General features: G+C 44.8%; 1 protein-coding gene across 2 annotated transcripts in view; it reads left to right on the top strand.

Moving 5' to 3' along the window:
* The window catches only part of SHPRH (SNF2 histone linker PHD RING helicase), a 194231-nt gene that overhangs the window by 129573 nt on the left and 52230 nt on the right, over nucleotides 1-12428 (top strand). For both annotated transcript variants that reach the window (XR_012243953.1, XM_073627811.1), the window contains exons 20-22: nucleotides 176-238; nucleotides 8721-8946; nucleotides 10444-10587. Coding sequence is in view for 1 of the 2 variants with exons in the window: in XM_073627811.1 (XP_073483912.1) it covers nucleotides 176-238; nucleotides 8721-8946; nucleotides 10444-10587 (433 nt within the window). In the remaining variant the exon portion in view is untranslated. The remainder of the gene's footprint in view (nucleotides 1-175; nucleotides 239-8720; nucleotides 8947-10443; nucleotides 10588-12428) is intronic.

Below are 12428 nucleotides of genomic sequence, written 5' to 3'. Positions count from 1 at the left end.
TACCATGCACAGCTGCACCAGATTTTTCACTCTCCAGTTTTAGTAAATCAACCCCATGTATGGTCTTTGCGGTACTGACTTGTATGTAGTCTTTTTTTACATTCACCTGACCTGGCTGTTCTCTGCATCAGATTAGAGGCTTTTCTAACAGCAAGTCTATTTCTTCCCCCCACAGCTGTGTCTTTTGTAAAGCTGATGAATTATTCACAGATTATGAGTCAAAACTCTTCGCTCCTACGTAAGTACCTACCAAAAAATAAATAAAGATTTGTTCTTCTGAAATCCAGACAAAACAATATTCTCATGTAGAATAGGTTGGTAATGCAAATTGGTTTTCCTTTTTATTTTTCTCTGTGTTGTTTGGAAGTTTTTGTTATGATGCAGCTGGAAGTTTTAGAAAATGAATCGTATGTTAATAATACCAGGCATTTTGGTTACACAAAAGAAACACTTGAAGTGTTTTCATGGTAGTGAATACATTTTACTTTGTTAGTTGTACATTACAGGACACAGGATAATATACTGCCACCTTCAGGAGAATTGGCGAAGCTGTTGGACAGCCCAGTATAACCAGCCCTGCTCCCAACATACGTTTTTTTAATTAGTGACCTTTTTATTAAGGATTTTTTTTTTCTAGTAAGATTCTTGATTTGCTACAGAGCTACTGGGGCTTATGTTTGCTGCTTCTGGATCGGTTACCCTTTTGGTTTGCCCTGAGGAAGCTTATGTGACCATGCCAGAAAGAAGATGTAGGGCCATGCCGTAATGTTGTCCTCTGGGCACTGGATTTTGCTTTGGCACTCTACTAGGTACATAGTTCAGTGCGTTGCATTAGCTACATGGTGCTGTACAGGTCCAGTGCCTTGTTCTGCCTATCTGGTGGAGCCCTGTCCCTGAAGACCCCATAGGGGGTATGCCTACCAGAGGGACAAAGGCTGTTTGGAAGGTACATGTTCCTCAGGATCCTCCCTATAATTTTCCAGCCTGTGTGCAATGTGGGGGCCGTAGAGGGCATTTTGGGCCACTGCTGGGGTAAGTCATGGCATTGCCCTAGAGTAGTGATGGCGAACCTTGGCACCCCTGATGTTTTGGAACACCCATATGAGGTTAATTGAGGAGCTCCAAGCCTTGTCACTTTTTTGCCTTCTATCCAGAGGTGGAAGTGGAGTGCTGGGTACTTTCAGAATTGGCACTCAGCACAAGCTCTACTGCAGTTGCACAGGTTGTTTTCCATTTTTGTTGTTTTTGATACACCATGTGTGTCCTGTGAAAGCAGCTTTCCTTTGACTGGTATTCCAGTCACCTGTTTTCTTTTGTATTAATACATATGCTGCAGGGACTGCACTGACTTTGTGAGTTGGCATATTTCTATGGTTTAAACCAATTTCCCTTTTTATTAGCACTAAAATCTGACATGGGATTTAAAGTGTATGTGAAGACATATTTATAAGACTATGCCAGCCCCTCTATTAGAGGCTGGCATAGCACACTATGTAAGTGGTTTTAAAAAACAAGTGTTCTAAATACAGATTCTGAGCTGTCGCCGCCGCTTTCCAGCTCTGATGGAAGTCTTTCGTGTATGTGGAGCCATGATCTCCCTCTGATGACAGGCAGAAAGGAGGGGATGAGGGGGGGGGGGGGGGGAGGAGAGCAGAGGGGACAGCAGCGTATGACGAAGGGACGCAATCAGACCACGGTGGTCAGGGCAGAGCAGCCCTGATTTTCATGGTCTGTACAGAGAGGGCATACAGGAAGTGGGAGGTTCAGGGAAGTTTCTTTCACAGTTTAGAGGGGGGCAGATTACACAGCACAAGCACTGTGCTGTGTAATCTGCTTTATGGGACCAGGATCTGTATTTCTTTCTCGAACATCACGGGACACAGAGCCACAGTAATTACTGATGGGTTATATAGGGTATCACTGGTGATTGGACACTGGCACACCCTATCAGGAAGTTCAACCCCTTATATAATCCCTCCCCTTGCAGGGATACCTCAGTTTTTACGCCAGTGTCTTAGGTGATGGACGTGTAAAGATGTCCTGTGCTGAGCTCCAAAGGGAATATCCTATATCCTATACTGGGGCAAGCCAGACAGACCGGATCCATTCAAAGTGTCCTTTCTAGGCCGAATTGGATGGTACCCGGGCCTTGTGTCCGAAGAAACAAGGTTTTACCTGTAATGCTTCTCTTTTTAGAGAGCTGGACCCCGCATATTAGAAAATGGTTTTCTAGCCTAATTTCTAGCCGGGTGCTTTACGGGCCCAGAACTGCAGGATCCCCCTATTCGTAGGGGGCCCCAGTCTCTGACGGTTTTTTCAAACGGAGCCCACCGTGAGAGGTGAAGATTGGGTCTGTGTAAACTGAACCCTGCGGCTGGATAAGGTAAGAGGAGATTCCACAGAATTTTCTAATTCTAGTAGGTTTCTCCTTTAAGGTAAATGCATGCTATGCCTATTGTGACCACCGGGGGCTGCCAAGAGCACAAACCTTCACATTGTTTGTCTCAGTGTTTATGCTGCACATGTTTTTCACAGCGTCTCAGGCCGTCTGCAAAGGTAGGATGGATGGGGGGATTTCTCATGTTTGAATGTTCCCCCCCCCCAGGCTAGAGAGAGGCCACAGGGGTCTAGAAGGTGGTTATACCGCTCGGGCACCGCTGCCTCGGCCGCCATTTCCGACCATTGCCGTTTTTTAGGCAGGTCTTCACTACCAGCTTCTCTCCCTCCTCCCCCTCCCCCAGCCTTCCTCCATAGTATTACAGGAGAGTTGGCCAGCGCGGGAAGCGCTCGTTTTTTTCAAAATTCATGGGGGGGGGGTTGTGGGACGTCAGCACAGGTGCTTAGACTCCCACTCAGGCCAGCTGCAGGCTATTAAGGCACTCTGTACAGGTGCACACAGCCTTTGGAGAGACACAGAGCTGACGGTCGCATGTAAGGTGGGACAAGGGCATTCTCCTAAGCAACATTTACTGAAGTAACATCAGACTGAGCATTGGGTAGCAAGGCTTTTAGCCAGACTACATCACTCGGCAGTCAGTGTTCATTTGTATACCTCACACCTTGTTGCTTTGCGCTATGGGTAGAAGAGGTTCAAGCACCCCAAGAACCAGAGACACTAGGGGATCTCGTTCAGGTTCTGAGGGCCCCCTGTCAGCAGCATCCTCCCCCCCTGATGGGCCAGGGACGGCTAGCCAGGGAGAACCGTTGGGGTCAGGGGCTACACCTGCTTCGGGCACTTCAGCCCCTGTATACATTACACAAGAGGTTTTTTCCTTAACCATTAATGGTCTAGAGGAAAGATTAATGGCCGTGATTACGTCTTCACTCAGAAGAAGAAAACGCACTAGGCCTTCCTCTGTTCCCCAAGACCCTCAGGAAGAGGAGTTTTGGGATAAAGGAGATGAATCCCTTTCAGAGGATCGGGATGGGATGGATGATTCCTCTTCAGAGGAATCAGGTGGAGAGGGGCCCTCTGCGACTTCCCAAGAGGAGAAAGTCTTAGTGCAGATCCTTACTGGATTGGTCCGCTCCACATTTAAGTTGCCTGTACCTGAAACTGCTAAAGAATCCTCTTCTGCTTTGGGGTCACTGAAACCTTTCCAAGTAGCACAGGCTTTTCCTGTTCATAATTTACTTGAAAAGCTCATTTATTCTGAGTGGGATCACCCAAACAAAGTTTTTTTCCACTGAGAAAGTTTTCAACACTTTATCAGATGGAAGAAAAGTTTATTAAAATGTGGGGAATACCGGCCATTGATGCCGCCATTTCCTCCATAAATAATAGTCTGACTTGTCCTGTAGACAATGCTCAGATGCTCAGGGATCCTGTAGATAAAAAGATGGAATCCCTATTGAAGGATGTTTTTTCCTTAGCAGGTTCAGTGGCTCAACCTGCAGTAGCAGCGATTGGAGTCTGTCAATACTTAAGAGACCATGTTAAGCAGGTCATCAAAGTATTACCTGAACAACAGGCCCAGGGGTTTGCTAACCTTCCAGCAGCCTTATGCTTTGTGGTTGACGCCATTAGAGATTCTATCGTGCAAACCTCCCGTCTTTCACTGGGGTTGGTGCATATACGTAGAATCCTATGGTTGAAAAATTGATCAGCCGAAGCACCATGTAAGAAGCTGCTGGCTGGGTTTCCATTTCGTGGTGCAAGGTTGTTTGGCGAAGACTTGGATAACTATATCAAGAGAATCTCTTGTGGGAAAAGCAGTCTCTTACCTGTCAAAAAGAAGAGTAAGCGTCCCTCTTTCAAACGGACTCTTTCCCCAGCGCCGGGGGCTTCAGCCTCCAGACAGTCTCGACGGCCGCCTCCATCTGGGTCCAGAGACAAGAGTCAACCCCAGGGACAAAAGAAGTCCTAGGAAAAGAAGCCTAATAGGCAAAACACTAAGACCTCTGCATGAGGGGGCGCCCCCGCTTACTCGAGTGGGGGGAAGACTGCGACAGTTCTCAGGGCTCTGGCAGGAGGATTTCCAGGACAGATGGGTAATCTCCACGGTAACCTTAGGGTACAAGCTGGAGTTTCAGGAATTTCCCTCTCCTCGGTTCCTCAGATCAAGTGTCCCCAGAGACCCAGGGAAAAAGCAGTCGCTCCCTCTAGCGTTAGAGCGACTTTTGTCGCAGGAGGTCATTATGATAGTTCCCGCAAAGGACCAGGGATTGGGCTTCTATTCCAACCTTTTTACAGTCCAAAAGCCAAATGGGGATGTCAGACCCATTCTGGATTTAAGGGATCTGAACCGATTCCTAAGGATTCAATCCTTTCACATGGAATCAATTCGGACAGTAGTTCCCACCCTGCAGGGAGGAGAATTTCTGGCATCGATAGACATCAGAGATGCATATCTGCATGTGCCATTTTTCCTGCTCATCAGAAGTTTCTGCGCTTCGAGGTAGGAGGGCACCATTTCCAGTTTGTGGCTCTGCCTTTCGAGTGTTCACAAAGATCTTGGCTCCTCCTCTGGCCAGATTAAGGGCTCAGGGTATAGCTGTCATAGCATACCTAGACGACCTGCTCTTGATAGACCGGTCGGTAGACTCTTTGAATGGAAACTTGAGGACCACAGTCAGGTATCTAGAAAAGTCTTTCCTAAAACCAGTAAGAAGACTGGAGTATTTAGGTCTGATTATAGATACAAGCCAGGAGAACATATTTCTACCCCAGGCAAAGATCGCTGCTTTAAGAGAGCTGATTCTGGCAGTCAGGACCAAGAAGGGTCCCTCTGTCCGCCTTTGTATGAGGCTACTAGGGAAGATGGTGGTTTCATTCGAAGCAGTTCCCTATGCTCAGTTTCATTCAAGAATGCTGCAACACAGTATTCTGTCGACCTGGAACAAGAAGGTTAAGGCATTAGACTTTCCGATGCACCTGTCGCATGCGGTGCGTCAGAGCCTCAATTGGTGGCTCATACCCGAAAACCTGCAGAAGGGGAAATCCTTTCTACCGGTTACCTGGACGGTGGTAACAACAGATGCCAGTCTGTCAGGTTGGGGAGCAGTTCTGGAACAGTCTGCGGTTCAGGATATGGTCCAAGACCGAGAGGACCTTACCCATCAACATTCTGGAGATCCGGGCGATATATCTAGCCCTAAAAGCCTGGACTATCAGGCTACAGGGTTGTACGGTCAGGATCCAGTCCGATAATGCCACAGCAGTGGCTTATGTCAATCATTAGGGAGGCACCCGGAGCCGAGCTGCTCAAAAGGAGGTGAACCAGATCTTAGTCTGGGCAGAGATGCATGTGCCATGCATATCAGCAGTTTTCATCCCGGGAATAGAGATCTGGCAGGCGGACTATCTAAGTCGCCAGCAGTTACTTCCAGGGGAATGGTCTCTGCATCCCGACGTCTTTTGGGCCATATGCCAAGGATGGGGGGGTTCCAGATGTAGATCTCTTTGCATCCCGATTCAACAAAAAGATAGACAGATTTGTGGCAAGGACAAAAGATCCTCTTGCATGCGGGACAGATGCGTTGGTGATTCCGTGGCATCAGTTCTCACTGATTTACGCATTCCCGCCTATTCTGCTACTACCACGACTCCTTCGCAGGATCAGGCAGGAAAGGAAGTCGGTACTTCTGGTGTTCCCCGCTTGGCCCAGAAAGACCCGGTATGCAGAAATAGTAAGGATGACGGTGGGTTCCCCGTGGACCCTACCGGTACGCCCAGACCTGTTATCTCAAGGTCCACTGTTCCATCCTGCCTTACAAACGCTAAATTTGACGGTTTGGCTATTGAGACCCACGTTCTGAAGAGTCGTGGGCTCTCAGGTCCTGTCATATCTACCTTGATTAATGCAAGGAAGCCAGCTTCCAGGATGATTTATCATAGAGTCTGGAAAGCTTATGTATCCTGGTGTGAATCCAGAGGTTGGCATCCCAGGAAATATGTCATGGGTAGAATTCTTGATTTTCTACAATTAGGATTAGAGATGAAGCTGGCCTTGAGTACCATCAAGGGCCAGGTCTCTGCTTTATCAGTATTATTTCAGCGGCCACTTGCTTCGCATTCTTTGGTCCGAAGCTTTATGCAGGGGGTGATGCGTCTTAATCCTCCGGTTAAAGCGCCCCTAAACCCCTGGGACTTGAACTTGGTCCTGGCTGTGTTACAGAAACAGCCTTTTGAACCAATAAGTCAGATTCCTTTGGTCTTGTTGACAAGGAAGTTAATTTTTCTGGTGGCCATCTCTTCTGCTAGAAGAGTTTCAGAATTAGCAGCCCTTTCCTGTAAGGAGCTTTATTTGATTATACACAAGGATAGAGTGGTACTGCGCCCTCATCCTAGTTTTTTACCGAAGGTGGTTTCTGATTTTCATTTAAACCAAGACATTGTTCTGCCTTCCTTTTTTCCAGATCCCTGTTCTCCGGAAGAGAGATCTCTACATTCGTTGGATGTAGTAAGAGCAGTTAAGCCCTATCTCGGGGCAACTGCTCAGATCCGCAAGACGGATGTTTTGTTTGTGCTGCCAGAGGGTCCCAATAGACGACAGGCAGCGTCAAAAGCTACCATTTCTAAATGGATTTGACAATTGATCATTCAAGCTTACAGTTTGAAACAGAAGATTCCTCCGTTTCAGATCAGGGCACATTCCACAAGGGCTATTGGTGCTTCTTGGGCAGTGCATCACCAGGCCTCTATGGCTCAAATCTGCAAGGCCGCAACCTGGTCTTCAGTTCATACATTCACCAGATTCTATCAGGTGGATGTGAGAAGGCATGAGGATATCGCCTTTGGGCGTAGTGTGCTGCAGGCAGCGGTACAGGGTCCTCAGGTCTGATTGCACCCTACTTAGTCATGGTTTCCCCCCCCTCAGGTAGCATTGCTCTGGGACATCCCATCAGTAATTACTGTGGCTCTGTGTCCCGTGGTGTTCGAGACAGAAAATAGGATTTTTTAAAACCGCTTACCTGTAAAATCCTTTTCTTTCGAAGGACATCACGGGACACAGAGGTCCCACCCCTCTTCTAATACACTATATTGCTTGGCTATAAAACGGAGGTATCCCTGCAAGGGGAGGGATTATATAGGGGGTTGAACTTCCTGATAGGGTGTGCTAGTGTCCAATCACCAGTGATACCCTATATAACCCATCAGTAATTACTGTGGCTCTGTGTCCCGTGATGTCCTTCAAAAGAAAAGGATTTTACAGGTAAGATGTTTTAAAAAAATCCTATTTTTTTTTTCAGTTAACAAACACTTTAATCCTTCTCCACTGTATCCATCCTAATAAAGAATGGTTTTATGAGTAGAATACCTCATATTTTGATGAAATAACACTTTATTATGGTAGTATTTGTTTGTGAATTGCAAAAAAATTTTGAAAAAATCTCTGAGTTATTTTAGCTCAGATTCTAGGAGTAAAATAACTCTTTGTGAATTGAGCCCACAGTCTTAAAATGATTGTAAAGCTTATTATTAACAAACATGTTATACTTACCTGCTTTGTGCAATAGTATTACACATTGTGGCCCCAGACCTCCATCTTCTAGGGTCCCCCACTGGTGATCTAGACTCCTCCTCTTCTGTGTCTGTCCCCATAGCAAGCTGCTTGCTATGGGAAAAGACAAGCTGGCTCAGCGCTGTGTGCATCTATAGACATACACAGTGCAGCTTGACCCCGCCCCCACTCCCTCCACAGTGGATTTGACTGACAGCAGCAGGAGCCAATAGTTCCTGCTGCTGTCAAGTATCCTGTAAGAAAAGAGAGAGAGGAGAAGAGCTGCTGCAGTTGGACACAGCGCTGGATCAAGATCGGCCTTGGATAAGTATTTAAAGCAGTTTTTTATATTACAATAATAAACATGTTATACTTACCTGCTCAGTGCAGTGGTAGTACACAGTGCAGCCCCAAACGTCTTCTTCTGGGATCCCCGTCGGTGATCTTGGCTCATCCTCTTCTGTGTCTTCCCCCATAGCAAGTGCTTGCTATGGGGGCAGATGTGCAGGCTCAATCTCTATTGACACACACAGAATGGCTTGACCCCGCCCTCCTGTAAGTATTGGGGGGAAGGGCACAGCAAGTGGCAACGTGTTTTCTTTACCTTAATGCAAGGAATGCACTTTAAGAGGTGGGGAGGGAGGCACAGGTACATGAAGGTTTTTTACCTTAATGCAGAGACTCCATTAAGGTAAAAAAAACCTTAACTTATTAGAATTGTATAAAAATGTAATCTGTATAATTCCAAAATATGTATTATTAGACTCTAATTTGCAGGGTAAAAGGTCAAACTGCCATCTTTGAAGAGATGATTGAAGAGGAGAATGGTGTTGTGGATGATCGCTTGCCCAAAACAAGTCGAGGTCTGTGGGCTGCTAGTGAGCTTGAACGCGCCCTAAAAGCCATACTGGCATTTGCTAGAAGCCACCGCATGGATACTTGGCTAACTGATGAGGGTGCTACCTTCATGGAGCTATTCGAAGCATGGAAGAAAGAATACAAGGCAAGATTATAATAATTTTTTAACCGCCCTTCAGCCACTTAAACAGAAATCAGGGTTTGCCATAATTGTATCACCAGCATCCCCACCTCTTTGTTTATTTTCAGCGGATAACTATGTTAAGTGAGAACATGCATGTTTTACATATGTCCTTAGTCAATGAACCATGAAAATCAATGAAATATAATAATTTAACCACACATCAGGCTCCTAAACAGAAGTCATGGTTTGCCATAATTATATCACCAGCATCCTACCCCTTGGTTTAAATAAAACAATGTGTCCTGCGCGCCACAGCTGAGTAAATACAGTGAATGTGCTAAAAAGGTGGATGTGTCTTACCGTGAAATAAGATTGCAGCAAAATCTGAAATGTGTTCACACTACAACAACATGAACTATATAATAAAAATGATCTTGCGCAATCTCATCATGTCTCACACAATGAATATACAGTGCCAAATAGAAACGTTTCAATAAACCAGTAATGAGTAAAAGTACTCTATTGGTGTCACAAAGGCTGAAAAAAAGGTGAAACCGTTCTATCAAAAAATAGTGGATAGGTGAATAAAGAATAAAAAATGCATAAAAAATATATAGAATACATAAAAAATGTGTGGATGAGTCAAAGTTCATAAGTATCTTCATAAATTGTGTCCTGTAAGTGTCAGTCTCTCTAAACTCTCACCTTCATGCATGTATAAGCAAGCGTTGTATATTGACATCAAGTGGTGGATAGATGTATGGCAGCAAAATGGAGTTCAAATGTTCCTCATCACTTTATCCCGGCTTGGTTAGTTTCCTCTTATATTCCAATGCCGCTCACTAGCCTGTCATAATATATACCACCGAGGCACAAACGGCCCGGTGGTATAAGAGGGAAAAGGAAAGAAGCCTCCAATAGTGTAGTAGTAGGTGATAAGTAAAAGGTTTTATTAAAGTTATCAGATGTACTCTTACAATAAAAACATTAAAAACAGGCGAGATACAGTGAAATGCAGAACAGCGGCGTCTGAAGCGCCTTCTCACGTTACTTCCGGTTTACGTCCTTCCACAGCCACTCCCTACGCGTTACGTCACCGCTCGTGACTTAATCTAGGGACTACCCCTTGGTTTACCTTTAGCTGGTAAATATGTGAGGCGAGAACATGCAGGTTTTTTAAGGTATTGCCTTATTCAAAATAGTGTAAGGGAAAAGTGGTAAGTGCAGATTCCTGTAACTAGCCAATCAAAACTCATTTTCCTGCAATAAGATCAATGCAGGATTGATTTAGATAGGTTGCTCTGGGTTTTAACTTTACCTGTCTTAATGTTTTGTTTTATTGAATAAACCTGAGATTGTTAGAAAACTAAATATATTGCCTACATCTAAATGATTTAGCAACATTTTTTATCTCCTGTTGCTTTTATAAACCTCTTTAGAATTCATTCAGGGAAATCAGGTTTTGCTTGAAATATGATGCGCACGCAGTGTTAATGTTTTTTCCTCCTCTGACTTTAGTTTCTTCATGAGTACTGGATGGTCTTAAGAAATCATGTGTCAGCTATCGATGAACTTTCTATGGCAACCCAGCGCATTAGAGTCCGTCTTCCTGATGAACCAAAGCCTAATCCCCCTGTTCTTCATATTATTGAACCACATGAAGTGAGTAATTTCCACATAGCTATTTAAGGCCCCATGTACACGGGACACTGCTAAAAACACGTTCAGAGGAAGTTGGATGCTTTTTTCAGCTGCCCCTGAACTCCTTCAATGTCATCCTATGCGACCATATACACAGACTCGTTTATTGCCGTTTTTAGGCAGTTGCGCTTAACAGCGTTTCTTCGAAAGCAATAAAATGGGTTCAGACGCCGACGTTTCAGATGCCAAACGCGGCTAAATGCAGTAACCCGCATTCAGCTGCATTTCGTTTATAGGCGTTTTTCATTTTTTGGCCATTTTAAAAAAAATTTTTTTTTTTTTTTTTTTTTTTTAGAAACGCTTCTAAATGAAAACACGGCTAAATGCGGCTTGTAAACGTAGCAAAACGGATGTTTTAAATGTGGGTTACTATCTGTCAAGTTAAATCATTCAGGAGAGGTTTTAAAAACGTCCCGTGTACATGAAGCCTAACCCTAAAGTAGTATTAAACCTAAAAGCAAACCTTTATTATATTGTAGCATACCAATTCTTAGATGTGATGGCTGCATTTGTTTTGTTTTTTAGGCTTTCTTGCTTCTATTTTCATCAGGTGATCCAGCCACTAAGTCTGTTGCTCTTTAACCACTACCTGCCCACCTACTGTCCTATGACTGTGGGACGAGGCAGCTCTCGTTCTGGGCGGATGTCATATGACGTGACCACCTTCCCAAGCCACCAGGGGGCGCGCGCGCGCGCTGTGTCACTGGGGACTCGATGCGCGTGCCCGGCGGCCACAATGTCCGCCGTTCACCTGCGATTGCCCAGCAACCGAGCAGGACCGTGGATCTGTGTGTGTAAACACACAGATCCACGTCCTGTCAGAAAGGAGAGGAGACCGATGTGTGTCCCTTGTACATAGGGACACCGATTGGTCACCTCCCCCAGTCAGTCCCCTCCCCCCACAGTTAGAATCACCTCCCTAGGACACTCATTAACCCCTCGATCACCCCCTAGTGTTAACCCCTTCCCTGCCAGTCACATTTACACAGTAACCAATGCATTTTTATAGCACGGATCGCTGTATAAATGTGAATGGTCTCAAAAATGTGTCAAAAGTGTCCGATATGTCAGCCGCAATATCGCAGTCACAATAAAAATCGCAGATCGCCGCCATTACTAGTAAAAAAAAAATTACAAAAATGCTATAAATCTATCCCCTATTTGGAGACGCTATAACTTTTGCACAAACCAATCAATATACCCTTATTGCGATTTTTTTTTTTTTTTTTTTTTTTTACCAAAAATATGTAGAAGAATACGTATCGGCCCAAACTGAGGAAAAAAATAGTTTTTTCAAAAAGAAAAATTGGATATTTATTATAGCAAAAAGTAAAAAATATTGTGTTTTTTTTAAACTTGTCCCTCTTCTTTTGTTTATAGCGCAATAAATAAAAACCGCAGAGGTGATCAAATCCCACCAAAAGAAAGCTCTATTTGTGGGGAAAAATGATAAAAATTTCATTAGGGTGCAGTGTAACATGACCACGCAATTGTCATTCAAAGTGCGACAGCGCTGAAAGCTGAAAAATGGCTTGGGCAGGAAGGGGGTGAAAGTGCCCTGTATTGAGGTGGTTAAAAGAACAAGCTGTCTTCCCGCTGTATCAGTTTACAGGGATGCTGCTTCCTTTGTGAGCTATTGAGCTATAAAGCCCATGTATAGGAAGCTAAGGTTTACTGAGCTTTAGGAAAGTTTCCTAGTCTCCTTTGGTTCTCGTGGTCTCCTTTCAGAGCTGCCTGGCAGTGGGGTCTCTATTCTTTTTCTGACCAGTCTAGCCTCCCCTCCACTCCTCTTCACTGGTAAA

The sequence above is a fragment of the Aquarana catesbeiana genome, linkage group LG04 (assembly GCF_042186555.1).
Source record: "Aquarana catesbeiana isolate 2022-GZ linkage group LG04, ASM4218655v1, whole genome shotgun sequence".
NCBI classification, from domain to species: domain Eukaryota; kingdom Metazoa; phylum Chordata; class Amphibia; order Anura; family Ranidae; genus Aquarana; species Aquarana catesbeiana.
The sequence above is the reverse complement of the archived record's forward strand: the minus strand, read 5'-3'. Positions and strand labels throughout refer to the sequence as shown.